Here is a 16,621-nt window from a genome sequence, read left to right on the forward strand (position 1 = left end):
TTCTCTGTGTACCTTCCAAGTGACACAACTATAGTAATCATCTCATCTTCGTTTAACTGGTTTAACATTAGCACAAGGATGTAATGATCGATTGTATCATACCGTGTCATTTGTGTCGCCTGTTGGAAGGCACTCTATTTCTCAGTCTCACTGCTTCTCGCTCCTCTCTTTCTCTCTCTCTCTCTCGCGTTCTCAGTCTTTCGCTTGCCCATACATATATACACATCCTATAGAGAAAGATGAGAGATCTGAAATTCAAATGATGAACGGTTTAATCATCAAACTTTAATACGGTTCGGATATCTAAATTCTAAACAGTTTGAAACAGATTCGGATCCAAAATATCAATCCTACTTTATAGGGATCCACGTTTTCTCCTTCATACGAAAAACGAATCCATCTCGCAACGGTACTGCGTATTACGCCGCTTGCTTGGCGACGCCCATAGTATACAGAGTGTCTCGAAAGTTTGTGCCAATCGCTTTTGTGTAGATAGAGCGGACTAAACTGAGTCGAAATGTCCTTTACTATTTTGCAATTTTTGCAATAGTTAACAAGATATTAATTACTAAAAATTGCCAAATATTGGTTTTAAATAATTTTTTACTTAAATACCGTCAACTTTATAGAAAAGCTGCAAGAGACAAAAATTGTTCAGTTTCTTCTTATAAAGTTCTGAGAATTTTTTCAGAATTTTTTAATACGTATTTTCTCATGTTGATAAAAATAAGAAAATGGAGTACTAAAAAGTTGATAAAAAATTTCGGCGATACGCAGTATCGCCGCGAGACTCGTTTTTCGTAAGGAGAAAATGACGCGGATTCCTATAAAGAGGAGTATGGAGAGGAAGTTCGTCACTTGCTCTTTATTTCCGGTCTCTCTTTTATTCTTTTTTGCATCTTTTAGCTTCTTATCCGATTTTTAATGTTCTATGTCGCTCGATAAAAGTTAACAAACTTCGAAAGAAGCAAGAAATATAATTGTCAATAAAACGATTGCAAAGGAGAAAAAAATAAAAAAGGTGCAAAAAGTACGTTATAGAATAAGCTTTAGCTTGCTCAAAATGTGCTCATGGAGTCTCTGAAGTGCTTCTTTTAAATAGAGTTATTCATAGTTAATTTAATTAGTAAAATAGGAAATTTTCATTAAAACAGTGCTTACAATCGATAAAACCAATTTTATGAAATATGTACATTATATCGAAAACTCCTTTTGTTTTGTCAATCTGGAGACACTGATAATGTCTCGACAGCATAATGGCATGAGACATGGACGTGTTTAAATAACTATATACCTATTTAAAAATAAATTATGCACAACAAAAAGCAAAATAAGCTATAGCTGCAATTGTCAAATTAATAACATATAAAAATAAATATGATTAATTTCTTTTCTAAACAAAGGGTAGTTTTCAGTATGCCTATAGGATATTTATGTATATACATTTAAAAAATTAACAATTAAATTGTAAATATATGTCTCTATAATATACGTACAATACATAAATGTGTATGACATATATGTGTCGAAAATTGAAAAATGTAATTTATAGTAATAAACATTTTTTCGGATTAAAATAACATATTCTAGAGACTTTTATATAATACAATGATAACTACAAATGTCTTGAGCTAATCATATGGACGATTTATTGTTTTGAATCAGAATGGAATCAATCTGATCAAAATTAGGATATCCTAAGAAAATACATTGCTTGTGAAACATTTTTTACTTTTAAATCTTTCAAGGCTAATGTTCGAAATTATATCTAATCAAAGTATTAATTAAGGAAGATTAATGTTTAAACAACTGGATTTCTCTTGGTTATGCAAAGTTATAATTGACGAGGCCAAATAAATGTACAATTAATTTGTAAATCACCACCACGGTTTTTATATTTTAGATTAAACAAAAATATCTCTCAATTTTTTCTAGCTAATATTGTATATTCGGCGGCAGATATAATTTAATACATAGTGTGTTTCTGAAATAAGATTGGAAATATAGCACTCTTCTTCCAAAAGTTGCATACTGAACGGTTCCATATATATAATAATTGAGCTGATGACACCATGGATTTATAATAATTTGTCGCTTGCAGCATATTCAACGTTCGCTTGATTTACGCCAAGGACTTTCGATTGACCCGAATGATTGCGCTAATAAGACTATCGATGATGGCATCAATGGAATACTAAGAATCTGGCACGTGCCACGGTCTTTTACACGTGTGATAAATAATTATAGCGAGCATTATACATATTATCAGAATCTATAATTAATGTATATAATCAACTACAAATACTATAGCTGATATAGTTTAAATTACACATGTACCATATACAGAATTTTAAAAAATAAAAGCGCGCGTTTATGAATAAAAGCATGCACGTTCTAAATATAGGCCTATATTACGTTATATAAATATATAGCACGATTTATGTTAATATTCTCGCCAAGGTGAAGCGACGCTCTATCGCATCCGCTTCCCTCGTATCCGAATGATTTATATTGTTCAGGCACGCTTTCTAGAACGTTTGAGTTTCGTGCGGCCGGAATGATTCGCGCTATCTTGAGAACGTCTATTTTTATACCGGCGGAGCGGCTCTGATCTCGCCGCCATCTGTGAAGCGGCATGAAACAACGCTTCTTCGCGGAGCGAAGCACCTCCTCGACCTCGGGCCTTCGGATTGACGTTCATTTACGTGCTCCGGAAGAAGTAGATGTTACGGGTGATTCCTACGATGCGCGTGACGAGAAGTATCTTTTGCTGTGTCCGTTCATTACATCGTGCGAATTAACTCCGGATTCTGATTGAGTTCCACGGAGAGCCGGACTGGTATATTTATCGCTGCCTGTCGTGAGACAGGGAGCAATGAGTTGCTCGAAAAGTGATGTTCGTCGCATGTTCAATCTCGAGCTAATCTTCGGCATGAGAGATTGGTGTACCGCGAGGAAATGACATTACGCACTTGTTTTTATATACGTGCAGGTGAATCGACTACGAGCGTTTCGGTGGCATGCCAGTTAGAATGTAGCGTTTGACATTCTGTTTTACGAACAGGTACACACTAATAACTCGGTCTTTGGAGTGTTCTACAAGAGAGGAGTACAAGGGAAACGTCAGTCGTGTATCAAGTGGAGTACGAAACAATATGCCTTCTGTTTGTGGCGATATGATCGATACGGCTGGTAAATCATACATTTCTATAAAATCCGATTGCATAACAGTATTATTTGGACTTTAAGCGAAGTTTAAAATCTCTCTTTCTTTCTTTTAAGTTGATAGGAAGACAGAAAGGAAGAGCGTTTAAGCCACATTTAAAATTAAAGTAATGTTGGTGTAATCAGGTCTAAGTCTGTTATTTTTTGAAGAATGTTCTGAATCCTGATACAATAAGTTGGAGTAGAACAAATATAGACGGGTCATTCATAAGTTTATTTTTATTTTAAGACTGTTTCAAGTAATGTCTTCAGATACTAATATGACTGTAATTGGCTTATGACATCTTAAAACATCTATTATACTTAAGACGATCTTAAATATAATAATCCGCTATAAATATTGACCATAGATTAGCTTATGACATCTTAAGATTGTATTTAAAACTGTCTAATCGGTTATAAATATCAACTATTTCACTCCAATTTATTGTACCAGTGTCTCAGTACGACTCAGAACATTCTTTGAAAAAGAATAGTCTTTATAAACACTGTTGTCGTACTATGCATGGTACTTTTTCTCAATGTAATAGTTGTATAAATATTTTCCGCATATAAGAATAATCTTGTACAGCTGCCTCGCAATCAAGCATCATGGAAGGCATCTCCAGTACGGATAGCGTGGGAACACAGAGTGACATATCGGGGCACACGACGGTACCAGGGAGGCCTAGAATGGACGTGGCCTGCGTCTTGGATTTGCAGCAATCAGAACATCTTGTTCAACGAAAGAAAGCGCTAGACGAAGTTAGACAGGCCTGTAATTTGGTCAATGCCAATATACATCATATACAGGTATAGTTTTTGCATGAATTGGCTGTTTAAATAACAGCAGGATAGCAAAATATGCATTTTCAACAAGACTCTGAATAAAGATGTGATAGAAGTAAAAAAAAGCAAATTATTGCAACACATCAAACTTATCAGTTTCAAAACAAGCTTTTTATATCAAAAGTCGAATGCTAGATAATCTTAAGAATATTTTTTATGTACTTATAAGCTAAAAATAGCTAAAGATACAAGATATAAAGTATAGACTTTGGTCTCTATTTGATTTTCCATTTTTTGTAGTTTGAGAAACTTGATTTTGGCGAAACTAATGTGCTGGACACATTTTATAACGCTGATGTGGCAGTTGTGGATTTAAGTATACAATTGCAACAATCTGCGCTGTTTTATCATCTCGGTGTCAGGGAAAGTTTTGGAATGAAGGAAAACATTTTGCTATATAATGACATAGACACAGAAGCTACAATTAGACTCAAGGTATGTATATACTTTGCATATGTTTTTCATTGCTTTTAGAATATGAATGTGAATAAGTCTCGTAAATTCATTGTAAAACATTACATATAATGATAATAGTAGAAATATTAATAGTAGCAATAGTAGTAGTAGTAGTAGTAGTAGTAGTAGTAGTAGTAGTAGTAGTAGTAGTAATAGTAGCAGCAGCAGCAGTAGCAGCAGCAGCAGCAATAAAACACAAGTGACTTTGATCATTTGTTAGACCTGGGATGCACTTCATAGCTATGATCTCAATTAATGCTCTCATAAATAGATTGCTCGGGGCGCAAGAGACCAACACTATATGCACTGTATGCACAGCATATCAAACAGTTCCAGTCTTGATATTAAGAAGATATTCATCTAGTATAAAAAGAATTATTTATAATATGTAAATGATTTTATTTTAATAACTATTTCCGAAAATTATATCGTATTTAATTTATATAAAAAGATTAAAGAAAGTGTGGAAATATTAAAAAAGGATTAACTTTTATGATGTATTTTTCACTTGCTATTACGCATTTCTCACGAGTAATTTAATCTTGTTGTAGACACTTTAACAGTTGTCTGAATTTTTTATAATCACTTTTTATTAACATAATTATTTTTTGTTTATTGATGTAATTTTCTGCGAGACTTGTTATTTCGAGAATTTTCGAGAAGGAAAGACTTGATATTTTTACTATGGTTGGCAATTAGAACGTGTTGTGCGCGGAACGGTACTCGACGTCAGACTGCCGCGGGTTAAACATGATCCATCAGATGGAAACGATGTCTCTGTCTATTGGGCAAGCACCAAATATGTAATTCCGCTTAATATGGAGTAGAAAAACGTGAGCTCATACTCTCAATATAGCAGTTACTCAATATAATACTGGTACAGCTGATTGTGTGCAACTGTGCACGATCGTTCTCTACGATTTATTATACATACGTTTTATTTCATTGCACCTGGATTGTTAATTTTATTTGAAATTATCATATTGAACAATTTATAACGATTTATAAGAGAACTCGAGAAAGAATTTAAAGTGCATGCATATGTTAGAATTAACGTAAAAATATATGAATAATTATGAAATAACAGATTATGAATAATCAAATATTAAGTTCAATTTGTTAATTTCTATCTATGTTAAGCATAGATTGTTGATAACGTAATATATAAAATATGTTGAGGTAATAGAAATGCAAATAATTTATTTATGTAATTTTTTAAATTTAAGTTTATATAAAATTAATATTTTTTTAGTTACAGCGATATGCATTATTTTTATGAAATTAATTTACACATAAATATGTTTTTTTTTGTACAGTTATCCTGTGGCAGTTACACATTTGTTTCATATCGCGTTGTGGAATCGTGTGGATCATGTGTGGCTACTAATCCAGCAACCAGCAGAATCACAGGCGAAGAAACAATAGATCCCAAACAGCATCTCACTCTGAAACTCAAGAAATTGTTTCAAGATGTGGAAATACAATCTAAGTAAGCATATATGAAAATTTTTTGCAAACAGAAACTTTATATTAGAGAAATATTTAATCATTATCCTTATTATATACAAAGTGCAAAAAACACAGACATTTTTAATATATGTTAATATGAAAAATGCTTTTATTAAAACTTCCAGAGCACATATGAAGGAGAAATTTTTGGCAGATCTACGAAAGGCGCGTGAAACATACTCTGGAGAAGAACTTTCCAGAGCTCTGAATAACATGCGTAAACGTTTAGATGATCCAAATGTTCTATCAGGAGAGGTCGTTTTAAATGTTCTCATTTCATTCCGGGAAATACAGGTAAAATAATGATAGATTAATATTACTTTTCAATGAAAATTGTACTGTTATGTAAAAATATACACATTTACATTTGTTTTATTAGGATTATGATGCAATGGTACAATTGGTTGACGATTTGAGAACTATACCAACTCATAAGAATTATATAAATACTCCAGCTATAAGATATTTATACGCGTTTGCTCTAAATCGACGGAACAAAGAGGGTGATCGAGAAAGAGCATTAAAGGTTATCGAAAAAGCACTGGAAAAAAAGGAAAATCATGTTCCTGATATGTTGTGTTTATGTGGAAGAATATATAAAGACAAATTTGTCGAAAGTAGACACACAGATCAGGAGAGTTTAAAGAATGCGATTCACTGGTACAGAAAAGGTTTTGAGGTACAGTATCTGTATACATCGTTTCTCTTTTATAAGAATTATCTCAATTATTGTATGTATTTTTTATAATGTTTTGTTATTATTATATTTGTAGGTTCAACCTAACGAATATGCTGGTATAAATCTTGCTACTTTATTGGTCATAGCCGGAAATGAGTTTTCTAAAAGTGAGGAGTTACAACATATAGGAATGGTATTAAATAACTTAATTGGCAAGAAAGGCAGTTTACCGAGCTTAAAAGATTATTGGGATATAGCAACATTCTTTGAAATTAGTGTATTAGCGGAAGATTATTCGAAAGCTATACAAGCAGCTGAATGTATGTTTAAATTGAAGCCACCGAATTGGTAAGTATACGAGAAATAAAGTTTAGGTGTTTATTTCGTAACAGACATAATATGTTTAGAATGCAGAGCAAAGTATATATTTTAATTAATTATTTTAATTTTTAGGTACCTGAAATCGACAATTGGCAACATATCACTGATAGATAGGTTCCGTAAAAAAAATGAGGAAGCTGAAATTGCACCGGAGGAACAAATATTTAGTTTCTGGATGGACTACTTTGTTGAAGCTACAAAGCCGGAGGTTGGCGATAGTATACGGTTTCCAGTAAGTTGATAAATGGAATCGTTCTACTGAGGATCCAGTTTCCAATTTGGGAGATTATGGCTTATAGTTATGTGTTACCAATCCAGCTTACTTCTGTACATTTTGGGTCAAAGTAAGAATAATATAAAACTGCTTTTAGTGCAGATTTATGGATTCACTCTTAAAAATCAACTTCCCACTTTAATAATCTTTCCAGTAAAAACGCTCAATACATCACAATATTTTTTTATCAGATTTTAGTGTTGGAACCAACAAAAATTTTAATGCCGAGTTATGTAAATGTGAATCTCGGCGCGGAGGAGAAATCCATACAAATATGGAATTTATGTCTGGATAATATGAGAAACAACTGCAAGCAAGTTCATGATTGGTTGTTTACTGCAAATATGATACGTAGCTTAAGCTTATATAAAAGGGATGAAAGGTGTCTTTTTTTGTACGTTCATCAAAATTCGGATGATTTTCAAATGTATCTACCATCAGTACAATGTAGGCAAAGATTTTACGATTTGATCTTAGAAATGACTAGAGATCAAGAAGGCATGGTTACAGATTTGGATGCTTACATGACCGATGATCGCATGAAGGTTTTTATCAATTTTTAATATCACTTATAGTAGTGTACATGCACGTTTTGTATATAATTTTTAATTGTTTAATGTGTTTTTTCAGTTCGAGTATGAATTGGATGATCAAAACAAGCGCATAATTCTCGGTAAAGGTACATACGGCGTGGTGTACGCAGCGCGTGATTTAAATACGCAAGTCAGGATTGCAGTGAAAGAAATTCGTGAACGAAATTTGGGCGATGTGCAACCTCTTCATGAAGAAATTAAATTACATAGTCAATTGAGGCACAGAAATATTGTTCAATATTTGGGCTCTGTAAGCGAGGATGGATATTTTAAAATCTTTATGGAGCAAGTTCCTGGAGGTAGAGAAGAAGAAAAGCATAACATAAAAAAAATGGCACTTATAAATATTCATAATTGTCACAATTTCAGGAAGTTTATCAGCGTTGCTAAGATCGAAGTGGGGCCCTTTGAAAGAAAACGAATCAACTATCTCATATTATACTAAACAGATGTTGGAGGGCCTTAAATATCTCCATGATCAAAAAATAGTTCATAGAGATATAAAAGGTATATAATTCGTAGAGTAAATAAATTTTACTTATTTGTTCAAGAAAATAATATTTTTATCTTTTTTATAATTATTTTCACACAAGTAAATTTAAATATATGATTTAGGTGATAATGTGTTAGTAAATACATACAGTGGAGTAGTGAAGATTTCTGATTTCGGTATGTCTAAACGTTTGGCTGGCTTATGCCCGAGTACAGAAACGTTTACTGGAACATTACAATACATGGCACCAGAAGTTATTGACAAAGGTCAACGTGGTTATGGTGCGCCTGTAAGTTTAATTAAATGTTTTGTTTTGAGAATGTTCGTAGGATAAAGACATGTTTGTATCATATACACATATATCGCAATAACAATTATTCACATTTTTCTTTAGGCCGATATTTGGTCTTTAGGTTGCACGATAGTTGAGATGGCCACCGGAAAGCCTCCGTTCATTGAGCTAGGTTCTCCACAGGCAGCTGTTTTTAAAGTAAATTGAGAATATTAAATTATTAACATTTTTAAACATTGAGAATTACTAACTTATTTAAAGTCTGATGTATATATGTTTGTTTGCACACAGGTGGGATATTACAAAATACATCCTGAAATTCCGTCAGAGTTATCTGAAAGAGCAAAAAGTTTTATATTACGTTGTTTTGAACCGAATCCTGATATAAGAGCAACCGCGGCAGAGTTGTTGGAGGATCCATTTCTTAATGAGTATATAAATAAGCATAGTACTGTAGAGTTTTATAATTTTTTTACAATCGTATAGTAAAATGCTTATTTATTATAGGAAAAAGAAGAGTAACAGATTAGTCGCACCACCAGATTTTAGTAGAAGCATATCAGTTCCCGCAGACAGAGTGGAACGTTTGGGGAAATGCGATAAAACAAATAATAATCACATTGTCTCTGCCACACCTATGCAGATGTCTCAATCCGATGATAGGTATTATAAAATGTTTTACCTTTGTTATAATGTACTATATGTAAATATTTTTGTAATCTGTGGCATCTCGCCTTTGTTTTACTATGTTGTAGTTTTATTTTATTTATTTTATTTGTATCAAGTAATTTTTGTTGCTAATCTCATTTTTTATATCGCTTAATCATTGTTAGACATTGAAACGTTAGGAAATGCCATTTACGAAATTTGACTATTTTTGTATAGTATTACCAAGGAATAACACATTTAAATTGTGTATTGTTATGCTATATATTGTAACGTGAAAATTATGTGTATTTTTACTTTATTTCCAAATTTTCAATATCCACATCATATCCTTTAATAAATATGTTAAAAGTACTTTATCGAAATTGCATTCTACATATAAAGAATATGATACAAGAGTATAATATTTCTTTATGTGAATGCACGTGGCAAATTGTAATTATAAAATGTTAAATTTAGTGGAGGGTTAACGAAGTCTAGCCCATTGAGGGAACGCAGTCCAGCTCACCTATTGTCCCCCATCAGCATGCCTACTGCAACCCTCTCTTTTAACAGGTATGGTTCTAACTTCGTAAATTGTTTATGCAAGTAAAGTATATAACTAAAGGAATATTTTGTTTTGTTATTTACTTATTCGTAAACATTAATTATATAGATTTTTTTATATGATCATTTATCATGAATATTAAATGCAAAATGTTTAATCAGTGTCTTCAAACTGCTTATGTCTTGTATAATAAACATCCGTAGTTATGAAGTCATCACTTTTTGCACATCATATTAAATGTTTATGCATTCATATAATAATAGTATATAATTTCTCGATATATAACCCAGCTTTGTGTAAGTTACATTAATTTCAAATTTCCTTTTTGTTTTATGTAAGCAATAATATTACATATTAGATATAACATTATTATTAGATACTTTAAAATATTATTCGAAATAAAATAATATAATAACATTTTTCGTTTTGGGGGTCTGGATTTATCTTCTTAAATATTGACATAAACACATATATACATATAATAGCTTTGCTAAGTGATTACTATAGTTTATGTGAACACAATTTAGTAGAACATAATTTAAATAAAGCAGCTTTTTAACATACTATGACTTATCCTATAATCGTAGCTTTTTCTACCTTTAAAATAATAATAAATATATATCCTCAAAATAGGTGGATCGTTCGAATTGTTTATATAAATTTTATTGTATATATCATATTAAATATATAGAGATTGTGTATCTCTTTCTCTCTTTTGATATTTGTAATAATATTTCTGTATTATTTTCCTTTATTATATGATACAAGACTAATCGAATTTTTTATTTTGCATAAATTATTAGATAATTAAATAATATCAGAATATTAAAATATTTAAAATACAAAATTATCATTTTTATAGTTATATGCAAGATGCGTTAATAATCCTTTGACACACAGTATTGATAAAATTATATCATTTTATAGACAGTTTAAATGTTAATATAGATAGATATAGTTTATAATATAAAAAAATTAATATTATTTATTTATATCTTTCTAATACAATAGGGAATACTCCATCGATAGAAACTAGTGAAACTGATACAGCTGGTATCTCAATAACTAGAAGAAGTTCGTCTGGTGGCTTGTTATCACCAGAAGTTGAATTAGGAGGTAAATTTAATCTATCACTTCGTAGGATTGATACTTCATAGAATTAGTATCAGAAATTACTTTTGAAAAGATATCAAAAAAAATTTATTCAGATTACAATATAAATAAATATTGTAATGGTGGACAGATGGATAGATGAAAAATTGCGAATTGTCCATCTGTTCAGGATTTATTATGATATGATATTCATTTATATTTATGGGTAATTGGGGCAAAACAGGGCAACCAGGACAAAAATCTGGAGAAGAACAAGAGGGTTTTTATCTGTTAAAGAAAGATAGTCAAAGACGTATGACATTAACAAGAGTTCTCAACCAGGATGAGGCAAAAATTTGCGAGGTTTGGATGAGAGGTATACATCAAGCGGAAGGACAAACTATGTTGCAAATGGTATTTATATACTGAAGTATCATGTTATGTTGCAAATAACTGCCGGTGTATACTTAATTATTTATCATTATTTTAGAGTCACTTAGTGTTGCTCATGCGTGGCTTGAGGGATTATATAGCAGAGCAAAATCAGGAAGTAATAGTAACCGCTATTCGAACGTTGAAAGAGGAATTGGATTTCGACTCGACCGCTATTAATCATCTACATTTGGCTATTTATTTATTTCAAACAGCAGTAAATGAAGTTCTCAGAATGCACAGTATAAAGCCACATTGGATGTTTGCTTTAGACAATTTAGTAAGAAATGCTGTTCAAGCTGCTATCACAGTTTTATCTCCCGGTAAGTATTATTTTCCTTAATGGAAATGAGAATAAATTGTCATATATTTGACAGACATCATTGAGAACACTCACTCCTGTGAGTAAAAGAAAAAGTGTTTCATTCAACTGGCCAGATTTTCACACGTTACTTAGAATATGAACCAGATGTGTAACGTACGCATGTATCTTAAGTGTAATACACGTGAAGAGATTGAGTATGTTATCATGTCAACTCTAAAAATATCTCGAGGGAAAGTCATCACTAATAATATGGGATCTTTTATGAACGTCGCGTTCAGTAAGAGGATTACCGCATTCTACTCGAGTTCATACATATCTGGTTTAAACAGTTTTTATTGAAGATCAAAAAATTAGATATATAAATGTGATAAAAAAGTAGTATATAAGTCATTACATGGAATATGTTTTGTTTGGAATATGTTACAATTTGTATACTTAGAATTGGGCGCCAACTTACTTGGACAAGAACGAGTACAACCTGGTGGTCAAGGTCCTGAGGAAGGATCAACGTCTGGGGTATCAACGATAAATTCTGTGAAATCTCAAAAAACCGTTGACTCTGTTGATAATAAGTATTGGAAAGAATATAGAGATCAAATGGGAGCACTAAAAATGGAAAATATGAAGCTACTTCAGGAATTGATAGAAAGTCAGAAATCATATCAAACGTTATTGCAACAAGCTCTCGAAGAACAGAGAGCCCAAGTTAATACACTGACACATCTGTGTGAAAATATTAATAGAAGATCAATAAGACAGGAATCAGGGTACGAAAAATTATCATTTTATTTTTATATTGCTGCATAACCATTATTTATTTATTAATCCAAAATTATTATTTTAGTTATTGTTGGAAAATTATTATTTTATTGTTGTAAAATTATTACTTTATTTATTGCTGCTTTTCACGTGTTGCAATGTATAAAAAATTTCATTAACATTGGGTGCATTCAGTACTATGACTGCTCATTGAGCACTCAGTGAGCTCTTGTATCCTTTTGGCCTATATTTTTAGATCTAACAGAATATGCCAATTAGATGCAAAAGCTCACTAAGTGATTGTAATACTGAATGCATCTATTATATAAAAGTATTTTTTAAATAATTATAGTTACAATTCTTGCATTTTTGGAAATATATCTCAACAATCCTTAATATCTACTATCGATACGCACAGTACGGTTTCACATCCGGATACAGCCCTTGTCGATTGGTTACAGAATATTCAAATAGATGAAACATCAATCGATAGGGTAAATATTCCACGGATATCTGAAATGAGAATGAGAATAAAAATAACATGTTATTTATTTTAATTAATATAATATTTATGAATGATTTTTTAATATTCTTAGATTATATATGAGGAATATACACTGGGAGATATTTTGTGTCATGTTACACGGGAAGATCTCCGTAGACTAAACTTAAGGTAAAAATGCTTTTCTTTATTTAATAATAGCATATGTGTGTAGAGATAAAATTATCTCTATACATCTTATACATCTTATATACAATTTTAGGGGAGGAATTGAACTCAGGATATGGCAAGCCATATTGAGACATCGGGAGAATAATGGAAATTAAATTATAAAAATTACAATATAATTATATATTTTACTATTTGTAGTGATAAAGTGTCACTAATACCTAGAATTTAAAGCAGAGTAAAATACCTGTTTAGGCTGCCATGAGATAAAAGTATAATGATTTAAATCTAAATTTCAGTCGTGCATATATGCTATATTATGTTAGACATCAATTCCCACACACACACACACACACATAAAGAGAGAGAAAGTTTTTTCTGTGAGACAATGTTATAATGATATTACTGGTTTATTTCATATAGTTCCTAATATAAATTACTATTACTCTTTACAGAGTAATTGTATAACAAATCACATCCATGTATAATGATTTATGTTAACAAGACGTATTTTGTCTTAGTGTTTTTATCACAGATTTTAATTACTTTGCCAAAGTTGATATTATAATGCGAGAAACCAGTATTTGTGTCATGGAATGTATTCTTATACATTACATTTGCTTATTATAGAGAATTCTGTAGCTTTGATTTTTAAATTCGGCATTTGAAAATCAGGTCAAATTTAAAGGAATTGTTTTTACATTAAAGTAGTTATATCTAAAAAGATAAAATAGTAACGAAAAATGACAAAGAGATTATGAATATGAATTATCAGTAATATACTTGATATTATATTTTATTCTAAAGTTTATGATGTCTTCTATTATAATAGAAATAATAGATGCTTCCAATAATGCTTATAATAAAACTGATACAATTAATCCTATTTTTATAAGATATAGATAGATATATTCATTGTTGAATAAATAAATCTAGAAGATCTCTGTCACTAGAAAATCTTGATTGGAAATGGTTTGTATTTTTAAAAAGTAATAATTTTATATAATAATTGTTTATTATTATAAATGTAATAGGCAGTACATAGTTCATCTAACGAATCCTCCCAATGTCTTCACGAATAGGGACACAATTATTTATGATGCCTTATATAGTGCCTAAAAATCGTTCTAGTACAAGAAAAGATATTTATTATATAGAATAAATATGTACATGTAGTCATATCATTCACATGGAATAATATGAAATTCGCTGTTGAAATCTTCTCAAAGAGGAAAATTTTATTTGTACGAAATATAAATCTTCTCAATATCAAAATATCAATTGAATGTTTTTGTGTCGGTATTCGTTATGTAAATAGGTTTTCCATAATTTTTATAAGAGTTTTACGTTGATTCGTGAATTCAATTAGTTTCAGGCTTTGTTCAAGTTTTGTAGATATGGATTTTTATATGACGGAAAAATTTCAATTTTTCTTTTCCATGCAATATTGTAAAAAGAGAAAATCGCTTGTGCTCTGTGCGATGCACAATATATTTTGTACAGTTAGATTTTTTAATATATAATAGTCGAGTTACACAGGTATCTAATTTTAATAAAATTCTCGAGAGAGATCGCTTTCTCGAAAACCCGGTGCCTAATTGTTTGAAAGCTATACTGTACAAGCTGGATTCAGCTTAATTATACACATACTGATGTTGCAATACATGATCTAATGATTGACAAAATTAATATTATAATGCGTTATTTTTGTGTAATATACTAATATATTAAAAATTGTAGAGCGATATTTTCTAATTTTAACAAACTCGTGTTGGTGCTTGTTTTCAAATGTTCTGACTAAAATAAATTTTTCGCTCAATTATGTGAGCATTATTAAAATAAATGTCGCAATCAAGAGAAATAAACTTTGAAACAAGCATCACAATATATTGTTAATTATATATATTGTCGTTTTCACTCACAGAATAAAATTAATTATAATTATTGCTCGCATGTGCGATCATTTGTAATAAAGGATTAAACATATATATTTAGATTATTTTATTATAGCCACCTTTAAATAAATTTTCTTACAATTTCTTTGAATTATGAAACATATTCGGCTTAGAAAATATTTATTTTCGGCAATGAAAAAAGCGACGCTGGGACTTAAGTTATGAAGCATAATAAAATATACCGTTAGATTTTCAAATCCTTTCCTTTCCAGCTGTAAAGGGTCGGAATACCTTTGATATCAGATTATAAGTAAGTCAAATAAATTCACAGCTCTCGTCAGAGGGGTTCGCTTTTTACTCAGCTTGTCAGCCAAGGTTTCTTTGTTATGTCGATCGATATCTCAAGAAGTCAATTTTCATAGAGATAGCGCTTATCGCGCGCGCGTCACCTTTAACCTTTCACATTAAACTGAAAAAAATAATACTTACTATTTTATCATTATTTTTAAATTGAATTATTTTTTATTTTGGCATTCGTAAGTTGGGAGATTAATGTTGAAAAGATTTTGAAGTCAAAAATACTTTTTATAAATTACTTTTTTATACGCAGAGATTAATATATCTTGTGTAATAAAATAGATAGAAAAAGATATTTTTCGTAATAAATTTCTTAAAAATAAATGTTTACAAGATGTTAGATAGTCAATAATTTTAAATCATCAATTTGATAATATAAAATTATATTTGTAATCTTTACATAAAATTACATTTCAAAATTAAAATTTGCGCATGATTGAAAAACACGGAGGTGAAACGTACAAATTAAATAAATGTATAATTACGTAACTCACACATACACACAAATTATTATTAGGCATAAGATTTTGCTACATTATTGAAAATCAACATTTATTTATTTTATGTGTTATATATATTTATTTACTGTATGTGTTATACATATTTATTCAAGTGTAAAACAAGTGTAGTTCATTTTTAAGACACCATCTACATTTATGTAAAAAAGATAGTTTATGTTACTTCATATCGAAATATATTCTTCCATAATTAATTTTGATGTTTATCTAATTTCCGTTTAAATTTTTTACTTTATCACTTAATTATCTTGGAAAGAAGATAAATTCATATAATTACGGAGTTTAAGTGTAGAAATAAAATGATATATAATACATATGAAATATAAAAATGAAACAATAGGATCTTATCAACGCCATTTTACAGCAAGCGAATTAATGATCATTTGTCTACAAAAGAATATAGAACGGCGCGTTTTATTCCAAGAAGAAGGAAGCGACGAGCAGCTGTAATCGATATTGCGAAAGTTTTCAATCTACCAGCATCCAACGAGCGTTAAAACGCTGGTCAAAGCCCCGGTCGTGCGAGACAAAAAAATCTCTATCGACATTTATGCGGAGGTGTACGCACACAAAGACGTCTCCACGTAAAAAATACCATTGCCTTGCCTTTGTTGTGTTTGCACTTCACGT

General features: G+C 30.6%; 1 protein-coding gene and 1 long non-coding RNA gene across 3 annotated transcripts; one reads left to right on the plus strand and one right to left on the minus strand.

The window, feature by feature from the left end:
* Positions 1 to 2,655: 2,655 nt before the first annotated feature.
* Positions 2,656 to 13,722, plus strand: LOC108748156 (mitogen-activated protein kinase kinase kinase 15). Of its 2 annotated transcripts, XM_018486186.1 has the most exons (24): positions 2,656 to 2,992; positions 3,065 to 3,192; positions 3,797 to 4,017; positions 4,294 to 4,488; positions 5,826 to 5,998; positions 6,144 to 6,312; positions 6,398 to 6,697; positions 6,792 to 7,045; positions 7,151 to 7,310; positions 7,544 to 7,897; positions 7,983 to 8,244; positions 8,315 to 8,452; positions 8,561 to 8,727; positions 8,833 to 8,928; positions 9,022 to 9,161; positions 9,238 to 9,393; positions 9,856 to 9,951; positions 10,947 to 11,059; positions 11,280 to 11,449; positions 11,526 to 11,790; positions 12,232 to 12,559; positions 12,904 to 13,045; positions 13,148 to 13,224; positions 13,316 to 13,722. In XM_018486186.1, exons 2-24 carry the CDS (start codon positions 3,156 to 3,158, stop codon positions 13,377 to 13,379), a joined length of 4,077 nt encoding a protein of 1,358 aa, XP_018341688.1. In that variant the 5' UTR covers positions 2,656 to 2,992; positions 3,065 to 3,155; the 3' UTR covers positions 13,380 to 13,722. The 2 variants fall into 2 exon arrangements, with proteins under 2 accessions (XP_018341688.1, XP_018341687.1); XM_018486185.1 differs by having other exon boundaries at positions 2,656 to 3,192.
* Positions 9,006 to 15,530, minus strand: LOC108748159. The gene is made up of 3 exons (XR_001939293.1): positions 15,359 to 15,530; positions 12,968 to 13,064; positions 9,006 to 9,064 (listed from the first exon to the last, which is right to left on the minus strand). It is a non-coding gene; the product is annotated as an uncharacterized LOC108748159 (long non-coding RNA).
* Positions 15,531 to 16,621: the final 1,091 nt, after the last annotated feature.

Source organism: Trachymyrmex septentrionalis, unplaced genomic scaffold, assembly GCF_001594115.1.
Source record: "Trachymyrmex septentrionalis isolate Tsep2-gDNA-1 unplaced genomic scaffold, Tsep1.0 scaffold212, whole genome shotgun sequence".
In the NCBI taxonomy this organism is placed as follows: domain Eukaryota; kingdom Metazoa; phylum Arthropoda; class Insecta; order Hymenoptera; family Formicidae; genus Trachymyrmex; species Trachymyrmex septentrionalis.

What these genes read in the sequence shown, in the direction of transcription:
- LOC108748156 (XM_018486185.1), top strand. Translation starts at nt 3,156, where the DNA reads ATGCCTTCTGTTTGTGGCGATATGATCGATACGGCTG. An exon ending in AAGCTACAATTAGACTCAAG is followed by an intron (nt 4,489 to 5,825) that starts GTATGTATATAC and finishes TTTTTTGTACAG; the next exon opens with TTATCCTGTGGCAGTTACAC. An exon ending in AAATTGAAGCCACCGAATTG is followed by an intron (nt 7,046 to 7,150) that starts GTAAGTATACGA and finishes TTTAATTTTTAG; the next exon opens with GTACCTGAAATCGACAATTG.